At 38.1% G+C, this 23262-nt stretch overlaps 1 protein-coding gene across 2 annotated transcripts in view; it reads right to left on the minus strand.

The window, feature by feature from the left end:
* The window catches only part of MAP3K5 (mitogen-activated protein kinase kinase kinase 5), a 198217-nt gene that overhangs the window by 91942 nt on the left and 83013 nt on the right, over window positions 1–23262 (minus strand). For both annotated transcript variants that reach the window (XR_007412214.1, XM_025422373.3), the window contains exon 7: window positions 21925–22095. Coding sequence is in view for 1 of the 2 variants with exons in the window: in XM_025422373.3 (XP_025278158.1) it covers window positions 21925–22095 (171 nt within the window). In the remaining variant the exon portion in view is untranslated. The remainder of the gene's footprint in view (window positions 1–21924; window positions 22096–23262) is intronic.

Here is a 23262-nt window from a genome sequence, read left to right on the forward strand (position 1 = left end):
ATATTCCACTGGCCTTCGCCCCAGAATGTAGTGTGCTGTTAAAATTTAATGCTTAAATAACTGTCTTTCCTTGCCCTGGGCTCCACTGCATTCCCTTGCTTAGTTTACCTTTATCATAGTAGCTACTGTCTTTTAAAAAATCCTCTTTTCAACAATCTACCAGAAATGTGAGTTGTGTGTGCATGTGTACACATGTGTAAGCAGTGGTAATTAAAAAATAAGAACCTGTACCTATTTTTAAAAGTGGTTTTTAAAAAGCCTTAAAAATACAGAAAGCTATGAGGGGAACATCTAGGTAACACAGTGGAACAATCAGTATCATAAGAATGATGCAGAAACAAAATAAAGAATGTCAATTGCACGAAGAAATTAAGAAAAACAGACATTGTGCCTGTGCATACTAATTTTGGCTCAAAGAGAGTAAGAACCCTTTTCTGAATATGCATGAAACTAAATATCAACCTCTGAAAAATACTTCAACATTTGAAAAGACTTCAGTGTTTGCACATACACTATACTTTCAAGGTAACACTTCTTAGAATCTGTCCAAGGATTTCCTCAAATCCATCCTTTAACAGGCAACAATATTCAATATTATTACATTTGGGAACACAAAGAAAAAGAAAATTAAAATAAACACCCTGATGACCATTAGAAACTGCTTGAGACAAACACGAAAAATACAATCTTTATTTTAAAAAAATATAATCAAGGAAAATTTAAGGACTATATACTGAATGAATGACCGCTTGATAATAATAAAAAAAAAAGGTTATACAGAAAAAAAATGCATTATAATTTAAAGATAAAGGCATTCCCACTTAAATCAACTGTTAAAATAAAAGACAGGAATAGCAAAAGTGGTGGCAGGCATAGTAGTGTGCATTACAGTATACTCTTGTCTTTTATACATGCTTGAAATTTTCCATAACTTAAAATGATAAGTTAAATTTCAAAAGGAAAGAAAAAGTACCTTTTCCTGGATATTGAGGATTATGTACCCTTTTAAGGGTCTTACTGTTTTTTTAAAGCACAATAGTCATTTTTAATGCATGACAGTCACAGAATTTTTTAAAAAGATTTATTTATTTGAGAGAGGGAACTTGTGCACATGTGGTAGGGGAGGAGTAGATGGAGAGAATCTCAAGCAGACTCTGTGCTGAGCACAGAACCTGACTCGGGGCTTGATCCCGCTACCTGAGCCAAAACCAAGAGTTGGACACTTAACCCACTAAGCCATCCGGGTCTTACTTTTAAAATAGAACAAGTATCTCTAAATGGAAACAAAAATCAAGTAAGTATTAATCTTAACTAGTTGGATCAAATAGTTATGAAAGTTGAGGAAGAAAAGAAAATTTCCAAATGCATCACTGTTGGTGATCAAAAAGCATTTTTACTTCTCCAGAAGTATAGATGTTTTCCAATTCTAAAATGGAAAAAACATGTACCCAGACTGCTGATATTTAAAACTAGTCATATAAAGGAATGACATGATTTTTACATCTTAGACTCCTGTAAGTCTCAAAGGTTTTTGTGTTTGTTCAGAGACAAGTGGAAGATCCCAATAAAAAGAATACAGAAGAAGAAAGAAGTTGTTTACTTTCTTTTCTACCAATTCATATCAAGATATGCAATATTTCCAACAAATAAATTCTTTCATTTCCCCTGAAACCAAAGAACATGGAATTTCTCTTAAAGATATTAAAGGAAAAATACAAAAAGCAAGACATATTCAAATCAATCAATAAAAATTGATTAAGGGCTTCCTAAGTGCGAAAACCAACCAAAATGAAAAGTCTGGCTTACATCTGTTTTTATGTCACCATAAACAACACATATTTTTATGTTTTTAGCCAAAATATAAATACCAATAAAATTAATAATTTATATATTTTTTAGGATTCATAGCGTTCCGTGACAATGACTTCAGTATTGAGGAGAAAGTCTTAACATTTTCTGGATTCTCCTGGAGATTAAGATAATGTGTAGGTGTGTTATGAGAGAAATAAAATCCTGTCATATATTATTAATATACCACCCACAGAAATTAAGAATCTCACACACTGTCAAAGTAAATTAGTACTGCATTTCTTGTCTGAAATTTGCCAGTATATATCAAAATTATAAAATTTTTAAAAATTATGCATATCTGTTGACACAATTACACAGCTATAAATTTATACTATGGAAAAGCATCAAATAGGTAATCAAAAATTCAGGTATAGGAATATTTATTATAAGATGAAAAAGTACTCTAAATTTCCCACAATATTATAAATATGGAATAAAATGTATTCCAAATGTTTGAAAGTTATATAACCATTTAAATTATAGAAAAATGGCAAGATGGCGGAAGAGTAGGGTCTCCAAATCACCTGTCTCCACCAAACTAAACTACCTAGAAAACCTTCAAATTATCCTGAAAATCTATGAATTCGGCCTGAGATTTAAAGAGAGACCAGCTGGAATGCTACAGTGAGAAGATTTCGCGCTTCTATCAAGGTAGGAAGACGGGGAAAAAGAAATAAAGGAACAAAGGCCTCCGAGGGGGAGGGGCCCCGCGAGGAGCCGGGCTGAGGCCGGGGCGAGTGTCCCCAGGACAGGAGAGCCCCGTCCCGGAGGAGCAGGAGCTGCACCGACCTTCCCGGGCGGAAAGGGGCTCGCAGGGAGTAGGAGCAGGACCCAGGAGGGCGGGGATGCCCTCGGGCTCCCCGGGACAGTAACAGACACCTGCGCCCCGGGAGAGTGCGCCGAGCTCCCTAAGGGCTGCAGCGCGCACGGCGGGACCCGGCGGGACCGGAGCAGCTGAAGGGGCTCGGGCGGCGGCTCCGCGGAGGGGGCTGCGCGGCCCCGGGAGCAGCTCGGAGGGGCTCGGGCAGAGGAAGAGGCTCCGTGCGGAGGGGGCTGCGCGGTTCCAGGAGCAGCTCGGAGGGGCTCGGGCGGCGGCTCCGCGGAGGGGGTTGCGCGGCCCGGGAGCGCGAATCCACCAGCACAGGCTCCGGAGCACAGGGCGCCGGGACACAGCCCAGGATCCCGCCTCCTCCGGGACAGGCAGAGGCCGGGAGGGCCCAGGACAGCGAGGACGCTCCTGCCCCAGCTTGAGCAGATCAGCGGCCCCGCCCCGGAGCCTCCAGGCCCTGCAGACGGAGAGCTCCGGAGTTCCTGCGGGGGCTGAATCCAGGTTTCCAGAGCTGCCCCGCCACTGGGGCTGTTCCTCCTGCGGCCTCACGGGGTAAACAACCCCCACTGAGCCCTGCACCAGGAGGGGGCTGAGCAGCTCCCCCAAGTGCTAACACCTGGAAATCAGCAAAACAGGCCCCTGCCCCAGAACACCAGCTACACGGACAAGTTCCAGGAGAAGCCAAGGGACTTAAAAGTACACAGAATCAGAAGATACTCCCCGGTAGTTCTTTTTGTTGTTGTTGTTGTTTTTGTTTTGTTTTGCTTTTTGATTTGTTTCCTTCCCCCACCCCCTTTTTTCTCCTTTCTTTTTCTTTCTCTTTTTCTTCTTTTTTTTTTTTCGTTTTTTTCTTCCCTTTTTTTTCTCTTTCTCTTTTCTTTCCTTCTTTCTCTCCTCTCTTTTTCTCTTTTTCCCAATACAACTTGCTTTTGGCCACTCTGCACTGAGCAAAATGACTAGAAGGAAAACCTCACCTCAAAGAAAGAATCAGAAACAGTCCTCTCTCCCACAGAGTTACAAAATCTGGATTACAATTCAATGTCAGAAAGCCAATTCAGAAGCACTATTATACAGCTACTGGTGGCTCTAGAAAAAAGTATAAAGGACTCAAGAGACTTCATGACTGCAGAATTTAGAGCTAATCAGGCAGAAATTAAAAATCAATTGAATGAGATGCAATCCAAACTAGAAGTCCTAACGACGAGGGTTAACGAGGTGGAAGAACGAGTGAGTGACATGGAAGACAAGTTGATGGCAAAGAGGGAAACTGAGGAAAAAAGAGACAAACAATTAAAAGACCATGAAGATAGATTAAGGGAAATAAACGACAGCCTGAGGAAGAAAAACCTACGTTTAATTGGGGTTCCCGAGGGCGCCGAAAGGGACAGAGGGCCAGAATATGTATTTGAACAAATTCTAGCTGAAAACTTTCCTAATCTGGGAAGGGAAACAGGCATTCAGATCCAGGAAATAGAGAGATCCCCCCCTAAAATCAATAAAAACCGTTCAACACCTCGACATTTAATTGTGAAGCTTGCAAATTCCAAAGATAAGGAGAAGATCCTTAAAGCAGCAAGAGACAAGAAATCCCTGACTTTTATGGGGAGGAGTATTAGGGTAACAGCAGACCTCTCCACAGAGACCTGGCAGGCCAGAAAGGGCTGGCAGGATATATTCAGGGTCCTAAATGAGAAGAACATGCAACCAAGAATACTTTATCCAGCAAGGCTCTCATTCAAAATGGAAGGAGAGATAAAGAGCTTCCAAGACAGGCAGCAACTAAAAGAATATGTGACCGCCAAACCAGCTCTGCAAGAAATTTTAAGGGGGACTCTTAAAATTCCCCTTTAAGAAGAAGTTCAGTGGAACAGTCCACAAAAACAAAGACTGAATAGATATCATGATGACACTAAACTCATATCTCTCAATAGTAACTCTGAATGTGAACGGGCTTAATGACCCCATCAAAAGGCGCAGGGTTTCAGACTGGATAAAAAAGCAGGACCCATCTATTTGCTGTCTACAAGAGACTCATTTTAGACAGAAGGACACCTACAGCCTGAAAATAAAAGGTTGGAGAACCATTTACCATTCGAATGGTCCTCAAAAGAAAGCAGGGGTAGCCATCCTTATATCAGATAAACTAAAATTTACCCCAAAGACTGTAGTGAGAGATGAAGAGGGACACTATATCATACTTAAAGGATCTATTCAACAAGAGGACTTAACAATCCTCCATATATATGCTCCGAATGTGGGAGCTGCCAAATATATAAATCAATTATTAACCAAAGTGAAGAAATACTTAGATAATAATACACTTATACTTGGTGACTTCAATCTAGCTCTTTCTATACTCGATAGGTCTTCTAAGCACAACATCTCCAAAGAAACGAGAGCTTTAAATGATACACTGGACCAGATGGATTTCACAGATATCTACAGAACTTTACATCCAAACTCAACTGAATACACATTCTTCTCAAGCGCACATGGAACTTTCTCCAGAATAGACCACATATTGGGTCACAAATCGGGTCTGAACCGATACCAAAAGATTGGGATCGTCCCCTGCATATTCTCGGACCATAATGCCTTGAAATTAGAACTAAATCACAACAAGAAGTTTGGAAGGACCTCAAACACGTGGAGGTTAAGGACCATCCTGCTAAAAGATAAAAGGGTCAATCAGGAAATTAAGGAAGAATTAAAAAGATTCATGGAAACTAATGAGAATGAAGATACAACCGTTCAAAATCTTTGGGATGCAGCAAAAGCAGTCCTAAGGGGGAAATACATCGCAATACAAGCATCCATTCAAAAACTGGAAAGAACTCAAATACAGAAGCTAATCTTACACATAAAGGAGCTAGAGAAAAAACAGCAAATAGATCCTACACCCAAGAGAAGAAGGGAGTTAATAAAGATTCGAGCAGAACTCAACGAAATCGAGACCAGAAGAACTGTGGAACAGATCAACAGAACCAGGAGTTGGTTCTTTGAAAGAATTAATAAGATAGATAAACCATTAGCCAGCCTTATTAAAAAGAAGAGAGAGAAGACTCAAATTAATAAAATCATGAATGAGAAAGGAGAGATCACTACCAACACCAAGGAAATACAAACGATTTTAAAAACATATTATGAACAGCTATACGCCAATAAATTAGGCAATCTAGAAGAAATGGACGCATTCCTGGAAAGCCACAAACTACCAAAACTGGAACAGGAAGAAATAGAAAACCTGAACAGGCCAATAACCAGGGAGGAAATTGAAGCAGTCATCAAAAACCTCCCAAGACACAAGAGTCCAGGGCCAGATGGCTTCCCAGTGGAATTTTATCAAACGTTTAAAGAAGAAATCATACCTATTCTCCTAAAGCTGTTTGGAAAGATAGAAAGAGATGGAGTACTTCCAAATTCGTTCTATGAAGCCAGCATCACTTTAATTCCAAAGCCAGACAAAGACCCCACCAAAAAGGAGAATTACAGACCAATATCCCTGATGAACATGGATGCAAAAATTCTCAACAAGATACTGGCCAATAGGATCCAACAGTACATTAAGAAAATTATTCACCATGACCAAGTGGGATTTATCCCTGGGACACAAGGCTGGTTCAACACCCGTAAAACAATCAATGTGATTCATCATATCAGCAAGAGAAAAACCAAGAATCATATGATCCTCTCATTGGATGCAGAGAAAGCATTTGACAAAATACAGCATCCATTTCTGATCAAAACTCTTCAGAGTGTAGGGATAGAGGGAACATTCCTCGACATCTTAAAAGCCATCTATGAAAAGCCCACAGCAAATATCATTCTCAATGGGGAAGCACTAGGAGCATTTCCCCTAAGATCAGGAACAAGACAGGTATGTCCACTCTCACCATTGCTGTTCAACATAGTACTGGAAGTCCTAGCCTCAGCAATCAGACAACAAAAAGACATTAAAGGCATTCAAATTGGCAAAGAAGAAGTCAAACTCTCCCTCTTCGCCGATGACATGATACTCTACATAGAAAACCCAAAAGTCTCCACCCCAAGATTGCTAGAACTCATACAGCAATTCGGTAGCGTGGCAGGATACAAAATCAATGCCCAGAAGTCAGTGGCATTTCTATACACTAACAATGAGACTGAAGAAAGAGAAATTAAGGAGTCAATCCCATTTACAATTGCACCCAAAAGCATAAGATACCTAGGAATAAACCTCACCAAAGATGTAAAGGATCTATACCCTCAAAACTATAGAACACTTCTGAAAGAAATTGAGGAAGACACAAAGAGATGGAAAAATATTCCATGCTCATGGATTGGCAGAATTAATATTGTGAAAATGTCAATGTTACCCAGGGCAATATACACGTTTAATGCAATCCCTATCAAAATACCATGGACTTTCTTCAGAGAGTTAGAACAAATTATTTTAAGATTTGTGTGGAATCAGAAAAGACCCCGAATAGCCAGGGGAATTTTAAAAAAGAAAACCATATCTGGGGGCATCACAATGCCAGATTTCAGGTTGTACTACAAAGCTGTGGTCATCAAGACAGTGTGGTACTGGCACAAAAACAGACACATAGATCAGTGGAACAGAATAGAGAATCCAGAAGTGGACCCTGAACTTTATGGGCAACTAATATTCGATAAAGGAGGAAAGACTATCCATTGGAAGAAAGACAGTCTCTTCAATAAATGGTGCTCGGAAAATTGGACATCCACATGCAGAAGAATGAAACTAGACCACTCTCTTTCACCATACACAAAGATAAACTCAAAATGGATGAAAGATCTAAATGTGAGACAAGATTCCATCAAAATCCTAGAGAAGAACACAGGCAACACCCTTTTTGAACTCGGCCATAGTAACTTCTTGCAAGATACATCCACGAAGGCAAAAGAAACAAAAGCAAAAATGAACTATTGGGACTTCATCAAGATAAGAAGGTTTTGCACAGCAAAGGATACAGTCAACAAAACTCAAAGACAACCTACAGAATGGGAGAAGATATTTGCAAATGACATATCAGATAAAGGGCTAGTTTCCAAGATCTATAAAGAACTTATTAAACTCAACACCAAAGAAACAAACAATCCAATCATGAAATGGGCAAAAGACATGAACAGAAATCTCACAGAGGAAGACATAGACATGGCCAACATGCACATGAGAAAATGCTCTGCATCACTTGCCATCAGGGAAATACAAATCAAAACTACAATGAGATACCACCTCACACCAGTGAGAATGGGGAAAATTAACAAGGCAGGAAACAACAAATGTTGGAGAGGATGCGGAGAAAAGGGAACCCTCTTACACTGTTGGTGGGAATGTGAACTGGTGCAGCCACTCTGGAAAACTGTGTGGAGGTTCCTCAAAGAGTTAAAAATAGACCTGCCCTACGACCCAGCAATTGCACTGTTGGGGATTTACCCCAAAGATACAAATGCAATGAAACGCCGGGACACCTGCACCCCGATGTTTATAGCAGCAATGGCCACGATAGCCAAACTGTGGAAGGAGCCTCGGTGTCCAACGAAAGATGAATGGATAAAGAAGATGTGGTTTATGTATACAATGGAATATTACTCAGCTCTTAGAAATGACAAATACCCACCATTTGCTTCAACGTGGATGGAACTGGAGGGTATTATGCTGAGTGAAGTAAGTCAGTCGGAGAAGGACAAACATTATATGTTCCCATTTATTTGGGGAATATAAATAATAGTGAAAGGGAATAGAAGGGAAGGGAGAAGAAATGTGTGGGAAATATCAGAAAGGGAGACAGAACGTAAAGACTGCTAACTCTGGGAAACGAACTAGGGGTGGTAGAAGGGGAGGAGGGCGGGGGGTGGGAGTGAATGGGTGACGGGCACTGGGTGTTATTCTGTATGTTAGTAAATTGAACACCAATAAAAAATAAATTAAAAAAAAATGAATAAATACTTTTAAAGTAAAAAATAAATAAATAAATAAATAAATTATAGAAAAATATTTAATGCCTGGGGGGAAACTTTAGCTTCAAAACAGATGTAGTAGTCTATTTAGAAGCCATCACTTCTGCTATAACAACTATAGGGAAAAATGGATACATAATCAAAAACATATTTTTATAGACCAGGAGATCTATGGAAGCAACAATTAAAAACATCTTTGAAATAAAACATCAGAAAGGGAACTGCCCTTCCAAGATGAGCTGAATTGCTTTGTCTTCTATAGGGGTATTTGTTCATCCTCACCACAAGATGAGGCTTGGGCTTGGCATAGGCAGAGAAACTTCCTATCTGAAACTCTACCAGGGAAAAGAGAAACTAGTGGATTTCCTGATAGTTGTATGGGTTATCAGGATGGAATGAAACCTAAAGGAGCCTCAAGCATGTAGTCAGTTTTTTCCACAGGACATTAGTTGAATGTTGGGTTACATAAAGGGCTAGGAGATGGGATGGCAGAGTAAAATCTCCTCAAGTCTGACAGTACTTAAATGTAAAGTTCCACTAGCGAAGGAAGCCTGCAACAAACAGGAGTTTCCTCCTTAAAAAAAAAAAATTACCAAATTTTAGAGCTGTATGATATGAAAGAACAGAGTTAAACTCAAAACTTCAAAGGGCAGATATGAAATCTCCCACAGTACTTAGGGATAAGGAGATAGAGACCTGCGTGGCTCTCAATCAAAAGCTGAGACAAAATCAAGATAGATTGGGCCAACTAAAACTGAAACCCAGACCAATTCAAGTCAATTGAATTTTCTTATATTTATTTATTTGAGAGAGAGAGAGAGAGAAAGAGAGGGAGAGAGAGAGAGAGCACAAGCATGTTGGGGAGAGAGGGGCATAGGGTGAGGGAGAAAGGACCTTAAGCAGACTCCATGCTGATCATGGAGCCCCATGTGGGCTGAATCTAACAACCCTGAGATCACAGTCTGAACCAAAACCAAGAGTCAGATGCTTAACCAACTGCACCACCAAGGTACCCCAACTCAATTGCATTTTTTGAGGTAATCAGATTCTTATCCTATCTGGCTAACAAAGTAAAGTGAGAACTTTCTGTCAGAGAAAATAAAATCATCTTCAGTCTTAATAATTCTTAAATACAAAATGTATGGTCTACAATAACTATGAGACATGCAGAAAGCCAGAAAAATGTGACCAATAAACAAAAGAGCAAAAACAGACAAGAGCAGCTGACTCAGAGATAATTCAGATACTGAAGTTTATAAACAAAAAGTTTAAACTAATTATTACAAAAAATCAAGAAAAAGATGGACAAAGGGGATAAAAAGATAAACAATTTCAATGGAGTGTTGGACTCTTAAAGAAAAAGAATCAGATAATCTAGAACTAAAACATACAATACCTGAAAATAAGAATTCTTTTTATGAGTTTAATAGACTAGACAGAGCAAAAGACAGATTTGGTGAAATGAAGAACAGGTCAATATAAAGTATCTAACTGAAAGCAGAGAGAGAAAAAAGTGGGGGGAAATACAACAAAGCATGAGACATATGAGACATAGTTAAATTGTCTAGCATATGTATTATTATAACTCCAGAAAGAAGAGAAAAAGAATACAGAACACAAGAAATATTTGAAGACATAATGGTCAAAAACATTACTCCCAAAGTGTTGAAAATATTAACCCACAGATTAAAGAAGTTCAGCAAACTTCAAGTAGGATAAAATAAAATAATCACAGTCTAAATGGTGAAACTAAAGACACAGAAAAATCTTAAAATCAGCCAGAGTGAAAAAGACACATTACTTATAAAGGTGCAATAAAATTGATAGCTAACTTAGCAATACAAATTATGGAAGCCAAAAGATAATGCAATAACATTTTTAGAGTGATGAAAGCAAAAAAGAAGTATAAGAAAGTTGTTTACAAACAAGCAAAACCTGGAAGGATTAACTGCCAGCAGATCCACACTACAAAAAATACTAAAAGTACTTCTTTAGACTAAAGGAAAGTAATTCCAGTTAAAGCACTGAACTGCAGAAAGAACATCAGAAAGGGTAAATAGGTGGTTGTATATAAAAGATACTAATATTTTAAAAACTGTTGAATATTTAAACTCCCTTAAGTTTCTTTCCTTGTTCAGGAGTGGTAAAGTACAAATTTAAGGTAGACTGTAAAAGCCAAGAATATAGATGGCCATCTCTGGAACTACTAAGCTAAAAGTATGAGTAAAGAGCTAATAGGGGATAAAATATAATACTAAATTAATAGAAAATAAGAGGGGAAATGGAATACTAAAAAAATAATGTAACTAATAGAAAATAAATAGCAAGATGGTAAAACATACTTGCAAATATCAGTTATCACAATAAATAAAAATGACCCAAATACTACAAATAAGAGATTTGTCAAGTTAATAACAACAATAACAAAGAAAGAAAGAAAGAAAGAAAGAAAGAAAGAAAGAAAGAAGAAAGAAAGAAAGAAAGAAAGAAAGAGTATAACAATTTAGTGTTTATGCATCTTTCTCTTTAATCACAATAAAATAAACTTCGTTTTGTTGTCTTCATGTAAAAATAAATAAATAAATAAGAAAGAATGAATGAAAAAAGGAAGAAAGAAGGAAAGAAAGATAGATTCTCAATTATATACATTTAAGAGACACACTTTAAGTAACAGAATACGGTTAAGTTGAAAGTAAAATGATGCATAAAGATATATCACTCAAATATTAACCCAAAGAAGTCTGCTGTGACTAATATTAGACAAAACTGACTTTAAGGCAGAAGTTTTTACAAGGCAGAGGAGGAGCATTTCATAATGATAAAAGGGTAAATATAATGAAAAATTTATAATCCTAAACATATCTATTAACATGGGTTTAAAATATATAAAACAAAATTTCTTAGTCGAACAAAGCAATAGATTTTTGTTCAAGGCTGCCTTATTATTAGCAACTGTATTTGTCACCTGATTGCAAGCTACCTCTAAAAGAGGCAAGTACTTGATTATGAAGTGAGTGATGAAGTCTTGTAACAAAGACAGTTCATTTCTTGCATCTGCACTGAGATGTTCAACAAAGTCAAGAATAAAGGAAATATTCTTGAGTTGATTATTTCTAGCTAGAGCATCTCCTTTATATCAAAGAAGAAACTGAGCTCAAGTCAAGTTCTATTTAGCTGTCATTTTTCCTCCTTTGTGATAGAACAGCTGTGATTCTTTCTGTGAGACATAAAAGTAATTAAATTAGAATTTCATGGTGCTTTGCATCTCTAGGGATATTTCTTAAATTAATCACTCATAAAATAACTCACAAAGCAGGACAGCATAAGAAGAAAACTAGTGCCAAATCACTCCATTAATTTGGTCTGGAGATGGGGGAAAACCCTCTCTTCATTTCAAACTGCTTATCAATTTCTGATCCATTTTATAACATAAAAGTCAGGAAGAAAATAGAATAACCCCATATCCTTACTATTTCCTTCCAGCCCTTTTCCTCTTCACATACTTTTTTCCAAAAATAAAAAATAAAAAAAAGAGAGAGAGAGATTCATGTTATTTTTATAATCTGCTTTTAAATTTTGTTTGGATATCATGATGCACCTTACTATCAAATATTTTTTTTAAAACTACCATTTCCTTCTGGGTATACACCAAATGAACCAAAAGCAGGAAACTAAACAGATATTTGTACCCCAATGTTCACAGCAGCATTATTCACATTGGCCCAAAAGTGGCCGAAAACAGCACAGATGTCCATTAACGGATGAACAGATAAATTTAATACAGTGTATACTTAAAATAGAGTATTATTTAGATTTAAAAAGTAAATTTTGACATGTTACAACATGGATGGACAATATTATGGTAAGTAAAATAAGCCAGTTGCAAAAAAGACAAAATACCATATGACCCCACCTATATGAAATATAGTAGTATAGTCAAATATAGTAATGTAGTCAAATTCATCGAGAAAGAAAATAGAATGGTGGTCACCAATGGCTGGGAAGAGGGGAAAATGGGAAGTTGTCTAATGAGTATAGAGTGTGAATTTTGTAAGATAAGAAGTGCTGTGGATGGATAGTGGTGATGGCTGCACAGTAATGTGATGGTACTTAATGCCACTGAACTACACACTTCAAACAGTTAAAATGGTGAGTTTTATGTTACCTATATTTTTACCACCAAACCCCAACCCCACAATTTTGAATGAATGATATTCCATCATATGGGGAGGTTATCCTTTGCTTAACATTTTCCCCAAATGTTGGACATTTAGGTTTCTTGCAACTTTTTGTTACCATAAAATTCAGTGTAGTAAACATTGTTGCAAACGCGTCTTTATTTCCACATCAGCTGTTTCTTTAGGATATTTTCTAAAGGACACAACTGGATTAAAGAACATGAATTATTTGAAGGCTCTTGATGTATGATGCCAAACTGCTTTCCAGAAAGGTCTCCCAACTCACTTTCTTAAGAGCAGTGTAGGAAAGAGATCTCTCTCCTTCATAAAATATATCAATCAAATATATTTTGTGACAAACATCATTCTTTCCAAGAATATATCAATACCTGTTTCTCTTTATTCATGCCAAAATAAAGTATTATCTCTTTTTATCTTTGCCAAATGATAACAAGAAAGCATAGCTTAGGATTTTAACACGGTACTTTTCTGATTGCTCCTGAGACTGAATAGTTTTCATATGTTTCACCAATCTAAACTTAGCCTTTCAATAACTGCCAATTCTCTCAAATGAAACTGTAAGCCCCAGGGTGCCCGGGTGGCTAAGTCAGTTAAGCATCTGCCTTTGGCTCAGGTCACAATCCTGGAGTCCCAGGATCGAGCCCTGTGTCGGGCTCTCTGCTTAGTGGGGAACCTGCTTCTCCCTCTCCCTCTGTTCTTCCCTGCTTGTGTTCACTCACTAGCTTGCTCACTCTCTCTCTCAAATAAATAAATAACATTTTTAAAAAATGTAAAACCCATATTCTAAGAAGGCTGGGAGGGTGGGAGGGGACACATTTGGGAAAGCTCTGAAGACAGGTAAAAGTGGTGTCAGTGGTTTACACTTAATTTTTAAGGATGTGAGGAACAGTAAAGATTTAGGAGGAAGGGAGTGACAGCAAAATATGGAGAAAGCCTAAACCTTTACTAAAAAGAGAATAAGCATATTATTGATTGTGGTTAATCTATTCAATAACATGGATTCATTAAGCAGAATCTCCAGAGGCAAAGAACTCCATCTACACAGCTGGAAGACTCTACAAATGACTGCGATGTTCAGCCAGGCTTGCAAATGATCCCCTTTAATTCACGGAATGAAATAACCCCTGTCCTTCCACATTCTCCTCCCTTTTCAGCATAATGTTTGGCAAATATCTAGTTTTCTCACTCAACCTTCTGATAACTGAGCTACATAAAGCAAGCCTTAGTTGTGTCCCTTAGGTTATCAGTACTTGTTAGCTGCAATTATGAACCTCTACAATGACATCCTGAATATGACCATTCCTGGATTTTGACTTGGTCAGGCCATATTCATCCAATCTATCATTTTCTGGGTGTGACATTAAAGCAAGGTCAAGACATGAGACCAATTCACCAGGGTGCTTGTTTACCAAGCAACTGTGGGCACATTGTATGTTCTACCCGGGTCTCCAGGTCATCCTGGAACTGCTAGTCACCTAGGTGCCAGCTATATCAGGACATCAACGAGCAAGGGGTCATGCTGAGTTATTACAAACCGTTCAGGATTTGAGTTCTAAAAAAAAATCTAAAATTTGGAAACTCACCTAACAGACACAATAAAGGACTGACCAAAACTGGTATCAGTGGAATGGTGGTGAGATAAAACTCTGGGGGGCATAAAGGGTAGTGGAAAAGGAGATAATACAGAGAAAGACATCTTGAAGCCAAGAAAAAGAAAAAAGGGCTAATCTGGCAAATGGAAAATAGGCATTGGTCTCTATTTGTATGTTGATTGGCTTGTTACATAACTCTCCCAAAGTAAAGCCAATCCCATTAATAATGTAAAAACTAAGTAGTTATTAGGCACATATTACTGTTTGAATAGCACTGTCATTGACGTCAAAGAAAATTAGTTGATAAGGCAAAGCTGTCTGTCCTTTAACAAGTTACTATGGAAAAATGAACATATTAATGCTAAAAACAGGCTTAATGCTTTCAATTTCCTGGGTATGGATCTTTTTTTGGCATTACAACAGGAGAGCCATGTTCAAAGTTCTGAAAATGACTTTCTATCTCCCCTTACGAATGAGAAGACCATTCTGTGTAAAACCAAACATGATTTCAAACAAGTACTGCCTATCCCACATCACCCCACAACAGCTGTGGCATGTGAAATTCAAATAAGGCCCATGTGAAAAGTATACAGACTGCAGTTTTACTCTTGTCAGTTAAATGTTCAGCTAGATGCAGAAAGAAAACCTTTAGGAATATTTTAGGAAGAGGGATACTTAATTTAGTTAAGTGCTCATGTTGAAAATGGATAAATGTAACAATACATAAAGAAACGCAAAATACTTTCACATATTATACACTAAAGATTTAACACAAGGTGCCTACTAAATTCCAGGATTTTAACATGTTACTTCTTTTTTTTTTAATTTTTATTTATTTATGATAGTCACAGAGAGAGAGAGAGAGAGAGGCAGAGACATAGGCAGAGGGAGAAGCAGGCTCCATGCACCGGGAGCCCGATGTGGGATTCGATCCCGGGTCTCCAGGATCGTGCCCTGGGCCAAAGGCAGGCGCCAAACCGCTGCGCCACCCAGGGATCCCATATGTTACTTCTTTTAATTCTCACAACAGACCATTTATTCCTCCTAAAACAGTAAGTCTGAGCCAGTTGGAATTTTAACAGTCCTATCCTCCTTCCCAGTGATCTGTGTAGTGCTGGGCTGATGATATACTAAAAGAAATATAAGAGTCTGTGGTAGGTTTTTATGAGTATGCTTTCTCATTTCTAGGAAAATGACGGCCTCCTTTCGTCTCCAGATCTTGGTGTAGCTAAATTGTAGCTTGATGCCTGGAATGGCCATGGCCACTTTGCAACCCTAAGGAAGCCAGCCCGAGGGCAGAGCCACTGAGGGTAATAATGAGGGAACAGACTTCCCCTGACATTTTTAAGCTGCTGACTCTACCTGCTCTAGATCTAGCCTCATTTCTGGACTTCATGTTTTAGAAAATACATTTTCTTATTGTTAAAGCCTACTGGAGTAAGGTATTCTGCTACTTACAGGATGCTAAGAACATTCTAATTCTTGTAGGTAAGTATTTTTTAAGTATTTTCTAAAGATTAACTTGCCTAAGATCACACAGTTGCCAAGTGTTGACTCAATTGTTTGTTTCACATCAGTCTCCCAAAAGCTCTCTTCAACAAAACAGTATAGACATTCCCAGAAATGTCTGTTCCTGGAAATTCTAGGAAAGAGAGCCTACGATGTAGTAAAAACAACACTGACTCCAAAAATTAGATTTGAGTTTTTATTAATGACAGGATATAAAAAATTTCATTTACTTTAATTTCATTTAGTCAAATTCTTTGAGTTTCAATTGCCTTGGTTGTAAAATGGGAGGAAAAATGTCAGCGTTGGCTTTCTTTGCTTGTAAGTATGCAATGGTTAACAGCATATACAAAAGTCTTGTGTCAGCTCTAAAGTTTAAGGGACTGGTAATTATTTCCACCTATTGAACAAATACTGCACATAAAAAAACGTTCTAAGTAGGCCAGTCTGCATGAGAATTCAGCATGACTATTTCATGGTTACTTCTTTGTTAGATTAGGTTAAGAAAGGAATCGGGAGATAATCTTTGCAATGAATTTTCCATGGCTCTCCAAGTCATGGTCCCATGGTATTTCCTGGGGTCATTCTACTTAAGTCCGTGACTTCAGAAATTCTGGTCTCTTATTTGATATAAGTCTAGGCTTTGGGGTCATAATATTTCCTACTTTGAAAGCACAGTGTCACTGTCTCATCTTGTGCTATATCCTATTGCAGCCCCGAACATTCTCTAACCAGAGCATGTGACAGACACTATTACTGCTTTCTCTAACTTAGATTTAACTTTATATTGAAGAGCTATGATAAAAAAGCTACAACCTCTTCATGACTGAAAGCTAAATTCAGTTTAATTATGTAAAGATCAAAAAGGCGCTTTCCCTACCTTAATGTGGATTAAAGAAATTTAAGTATAGAAAAAAATAGCATTTTAGCTATCCTCAAGAGCTTCAATAGACAAAAATAACTAAGGAAGTGACAATGAAAAACATCAAATGTCATAGAACTAGTCTTTTTTTTTATACTTAAATCATCAGGATGTGTTCATTCAAACCACTCAGAGCCTCTGTCCCAAAGAAGATTTAACAACCATAATTTGTTCTAACAGAAGAAAAAAAATTATCCTAACAACGTATCACAATTCTGCAAACTTAAAAAAATCTAAACCATAAACTTTTTTCTTATTTCCTATTTTTGTATTCCTAACCCCCAGGAAAAGTTCTCCAAAAATGGGCTTGCCTAGATGTAACATGGTGCCTTGCCGCAGTACCCATACCAGATACAATGCTCAGAGGAGTGCATCCTCCTGACAGGGAACCAAACACTGAACTCATTAAAGGTGTTAAAAAAAGGGAATTGCAAGAAAGAGCTCCATGAGCCATTGGAATCACAGCTACTTGGGGCTCTTGAACTATTGAGTTAAAGTTCCTATCCTTGAATTTTCTGTGGCCAGTACATCACGGTCTCTGCAAGCCAACAAAAAATGATTCAGGCCATGGAAAATGTCCATGGAAAGAGACCCGAGGGACTAACTACCTGCCACAAAATTCCTCTCCTTATCTTAGCAGCAGCATTTGACAGGTGGAGACTCTGGGAGGATGATGGCTCAATGTCAGTTGAAACATCCCTCCGGGACCCGTGACTCAGAACATACATCATCTTGGGTAAATCTGCCAGGATGTCTCATAACCTCAGGGACACCTTCTTGTGTCAGCACCCTGACAACGTGCTTTTCACTTCTCAGCACGAACAGAAAGGGAGGTTAGGAATGATGCCAACATACTGACATGAATGAGTGTGTTTGCAATGCTGTGGGGGTTGGATTAAAACATTAAGAAATACCCAAGAAGCTTTACAAGTGTGATGGTGTGAAAAAACACCTATTTACAAAGGGCGGGGGCAGGGGACTTCTTAGCAACCCTGACAACAAATGGATGCATGGCTATCCGTGATGGTAATGGCAGGTTATGGGTAGGTAATCTACAGTAAAAGTGGCATTCTTTTAATACTGAATAAATCAGTGAGTGACTCCAGATCAACTCCTAGGGACTCTCCCATGGAAAGGCTGTGATCTCTAACAGCCTTCCCTGTTCTTACTAGAACATTAATGGACAGCTTAAAATGAAATCATAAAAATTCTGATATCTTCAATTTGACCTGAAGACCTGGACACAAAGCTCTTTTCAGAGACAAGTAATAATAGTCCTCAGCCAAATGGGAAGGATAAAAGAGGAGCCTGGATCTGGAAGCACAGAAAGGTAAAACAAAAACACAACCGGAAAAATCTGTTCCTTTACTGACCTTTATGTGACCTTGAAAGCTTTCAGTAGTCTAAACGCATTTCCAAACAGGGAAATGCTCTATTTTATTCTTGTGCAATGCACACTAACTTCATAGGAGATGTTTCCATTTGCATTCGCTGACCAAGAAAATTAGGCTTTGAAAGACTACCTATGCAATTTGTTATTGCTATCATATCAAAGCATTTATAGTGGCACAATGCTTCCAAATATTAGGTTCTAATTCTCCTAAAGGTAAGACTTTTCTTAAAGTGTAAATCTGGTAATAGAAAGGCTGCATAGTTACATTCTTCTTTTGTAACAGCAGAAAAAAAAATTGGTTAAGAGAAACTGTAAAACTCTCTTTACTAAAGAGAGTACACTAAAAAGTTATCATACAAATTTAAAAGTCTGAATCAAAGCTTTCCATGAGGATCTAGGAAATGACCCCAAGTTTTTCTCCCTGGTTCTAACCCATTATCTCAATTTCAGTCCCTGGTTCAACCGCTAGAATGAGAAGATTTTGCAAAGTTAAGATTCCAGTTTCAAAACTTGGAAGATTATGGCTAGCACTGAGGAACTCCTCATGAAAGCCAACCTCTTTAATGTATATATTTTTAATTAGAGTACATTTTAGGAATATTAAGAAATACAGAAAAATAATATAAGCAACACTCCCACATTAATCCCACTCATCTTAAGAAATGAAATGTTTTAAATATTCTCACAGCTCCATGTGAATCACTCCTTTCTACTCCTTTATTCCCCCTGGTAACCACCATACTGAATTGGGAGCTTATAATGTGCATTCATGCATCTATACCTTTACTAGGTGTATATATATATTTGAAAGTTTCCATAAATGATAATGTACTCCATGTATCTTTCTGCTGTTTGCTTCTTTTGCTCAACTTTTTTTTTTTTAAAGAATTTTTTGGCATGTCAAAAGTTTACACAGAGCTTCAGAGCTTCCAAGAATTTTTCTAGAGTATGTATGTTGGAGTAGATCTGCTGGATCTAGGATGGGCTACCTGTCAACTTTCCTTGATAATACTGAAATCTTTAAGTGGTCATAAAAATTTCTACCACACCAGGAGAGACACCCTTGCTAACAATTGATACTGTCACACTTTACTATTTCTTTAAAAATCTAGTAGTTTCTAATGGTGTATTAGACATTTTTGGATGATATGTTGTAAAGTGTGGATTCTGCTATAGTCCTCGTAAGAGTATTCAGGCTTGGGGTGCCTGGGTGACTCAGTGGGTTGAACACCTGCCTTCAGCTCAGGTCATGATCCCAAGGTCCTGGGGTCAAGCCCTGCATTGGGCTCCTTGCTCAGAAAGAAGCCTGCTTCTCCCTCTCCCTCTGTCTGCTGCTCCCCCTACTTGAGCTGCCTCTGTGTCAAATAAATATATAAAATCTTTTTAAAAAGAGAGTCATGAGTCTTGTTATAACTGGCAAATAAATTGTTGATGGTTTATCTTGATCATGTGGAGGCATGGTTTTAGGTTTTATTAGGGTGCCTCTGTCTCAGATTTGCTCTTAATTTTTAGTGCACTTCCTTTAGTCCTGGGATATAGTTTTTTATTTCTACACCATGGCCCTTCTGGAGCTTTAGTGGAAAGTTTGATTGTTCATGTAGCACCCTCTCACTTCAGGTTCAAACTCCAAAGTCTGGCTCTCCAATGCTGGGCAGCTGTTGAAATTTCTGTTTAGCCTTTTAAGACTTCTAGCTACTATTTTGCACCTGGGCTCCTAGGGTAAAACTCGAGTTTTACCTCCGACACACACATCAGGGCCTTGCTGAGAACTGAACGGGAGTTTATACGGATTTGGGGGTTCGTTCTCTCTCTGTGGCTCCTTCATGTAGGAGGTATGGCACTCAATTTCCAGGCAATTGGAAAGCCTCAGACTGACCCCTCCGACCTTTAAGTGATTTTCTTCTTGAGTTAGCTCTGTCCTGTGCCCGGCAGATCAGGGAAATGATGCTGCATAGGAAAAACCATTTATATGTAGATCTTACCCAGTGTGGTACCCTTCCCTTATCCAAGAATCAAAGCCTCTTCCGTTTCTGACTCCTTTGAGTCCCTGTCCAGTACTTTCAAACTGTTTTCCTTCTCACGTATTTTTCCAAGTTTATAATTGTTATAATTGGCAGGGGTGCCAGTGCAATAGAACCCACTCTGGCATTTCCAAAAGGCAGAACCTTGAGGAACAGAAGCAAATTTTGATGCAACGATTTTCCAATCTTTTCTTTCTATGATTAATAGTATTTTTAAGCCTTGCTTAAGAAATTCTTTCCTATCCCAAGGTCAGCTTGTATGTTTTATTCAAAGTTTTTGTTTTTTCTTTCTTTTTTTATTTTTTTTATTAAGTAATTTTTAAAAATTATTTATTTATGATAGTCACACAGAGAGAGAGAGAGAGGAAGAGACATAGGCAGAGGGAGAAGCAGGCCCCATGAACCGGGAGCCCGACGTGGGACTCGATCCCGGGTCTCCAGGATCGCGCCCTGGGCCAAAGGCAGGCGCCAAACCACTGCGCCACCCAGGGATTCCCTCTTTTTTATTTTTAAATGATTTTATTTATTTATTCATGATAGACACAGAGAGAGAAGCAGAGACACAGGCAGAGGGAGAAGCAGGCTCCCTGCAGGACCCTAGGATCATGATCTGAGCCAAAGGCAGACACTCAATCACATTGAGCCACCCAGTGCCCCAGAGGTTTTGTTTTTTCTAAAGTATTTAAAAAATATTTTGGTCTTTAATTCACTTAGATTTCATTCCTTGTGCTTTAAAGTAGAATTCCAATTTCATTTTATTTTTACAAGCAGATGAACACATTTTCCCAGTACCATTCCTGAAGAGTCCACCCTTTCCACTCTGATTCATGAAGATCACTGCCATAAATCTAATCTTGTAAATATCTCAGTCCGTTCCAGGCTCTCTCTTCTGTTCCAGTGTTTGTCTAGGCCTACACTCAGCCTGCAACGTCTTAATTATTACATCTTTAGAGTAGGTCTTGTTATCTGGTAGAGCAAAGTTCTTCCACCTTATTCCTCAAGATTGCTTTGCCTTTTCTTGGCCCTTTGCTTTTTCAAATAAATTTTAGAATCAATTTGTCAAGTCACATGAAAGCCCTGTTGGGGAGAATCAACATCTTTAAAATGTTAAGTCTCTTCATCCATAAATTTGGTATATATACTTTTAAAATTTATTCTAGTATTCTTTCATGTCTATCAATTTGTAAAAGTTTTCAATAAAATGATATTTTTGTTATTATATTATATATTATATATTAAAATATCTTTTTAAAATGTTATTTTCTCGGGATGCCTGGGTGGCTCGGCGGTTGAGCGTCTGCCTTCGGCCCAGGGCATGATCCTGGGGTCCTGGGATCGAGTTCCGCATCAGGCTCCCTGCAGGGAGCCTGCTTCTCCCTCTGCCTGTGTCTCTGCCTCTCTGTGTCTCATGAATATATCAATAAAATCTTTAAAAAAATGTTATTTTCTCAAATTATCTTTTCAACCAACTTACCCCAATTTACTCTGCCATATCAAATGAATTTCATCAAAACTACTTACTGAAGCTATAAATTCGAAGATTTACTTCATAATATACAATCCTTTAGGATAAGAATAATTTAACTTATTTGCAAACCGTTTTTTCCATGTCATGGATTTATCACGTATCTTATCCTATATACTCACCAAGAAGCTCCATGGTCTCTACTCTCAGTGTCCAGGAAATTAGAGTCCAAAAACATATCTTTGTAGATTCGACCAACTAGGCAATACATATCTGAAGCAACCTGCCCTTCACTTTGCACCAAGGGGATCATAACATCAAGAGCTTTTGCTCTATCTCCAGGGAGGTTTCTCCTAAAGTAGGGGAAGAAAAAAAATAATTTCAATACAGACTACAGAAGCAATGTAGGCCAATTATCTTTTTAAAACTCTATTTGATACACTGATTCACAATAGTCAAGTTTGGCAGGATAAAGACAACAATGAAATTTGGAGAGTCCCCTGTAAACCTCTGTCCTAAGCCTTTTTGTTTTTTCATCCTACCAGATGTCTACTGGGTCTAACAAGGATCACTTCTGAACTGCTTTCCTGATGATGGTGATAGATTTGCCCTTAATCATCTATAGTCCTCCTAATTTCATAGTCTGTAGGTTCATGGTTCATAGGTTTAAGGGCATGTAGTCCACGGCCTAAATGGGGCAGTCAACTAATCCAAACAAGTACCAAACCCTGACTTTAGGTTTCAACGACTTTCGCTCCAAAGCACTGTGCAAACTTATTCACAGACAATACCAACAAGCCAACTTTAACCCAAGAGTTGCCTAATGTCCACATGTGACTAGTACTGATGATCTAAGGAAGGTGCTTTATGCAGATCATTTTAAAATAGCAAGTATGTGTAGATCATTCTCAAAACCAGATAAAAATTATCTTAAAAATTATTTCTTGAACCTTAAAAACATTATCCTAAGTGAAAGAAGCCAGTTACAAAAGATTACATATGATTCCCTTTATATGAAATGTCCAGAATAGGCAAATTTAGAGATCAAAAGTATATTAGTGATTGCCTAGGTCTGGGAGATTTGGAGGGAAAAGGGAGAGTGACTGTTAATGGGTAGGAGGTTTCTTTTGGGGGAGATTAAAATGTTATATTTATTGTATTGATGGTCATACAATTCTATTACTATACTAAAAACCATAAATTGTACATATTAAATGGGTTGACTTACATAAGAATATTTCAATAAAGCTGCTACAAAAAGTTATTTCTCTTCTCTACTATCACTTTTTTTTAAAGATTTATTTATTTATTTATGATAGACACAAAGAGAGAGAGAGAGAGAAAGAGAGAGAGGCAGAGACACAGGCAGAGGGAAAAGCAGGCTCCATGCTGGGAGCCCAAAGCGGGACTCGATCGTGGGACTCCAGGATCGCACCCTGGGCCAAAGGCAGGCGCCAAACCGCTGAGCCACCCAGGGATCCCCTCTACTATCACTTGAAATATAAATGCATATGAAATTC

This window comes from Canis lupus, chromosome 1 (genome assembly GCF_003254725.2).
Source record: "Canis lupus dingo isolate Sandy chromosome 1, ASM325472v2, whole genome shotgun sequence".
Lineage (NCBI taxonomy): Eukaryota > Metazoa > Chordata > Mammalia > Carnivora > Canidae > Canis > Canis lupus.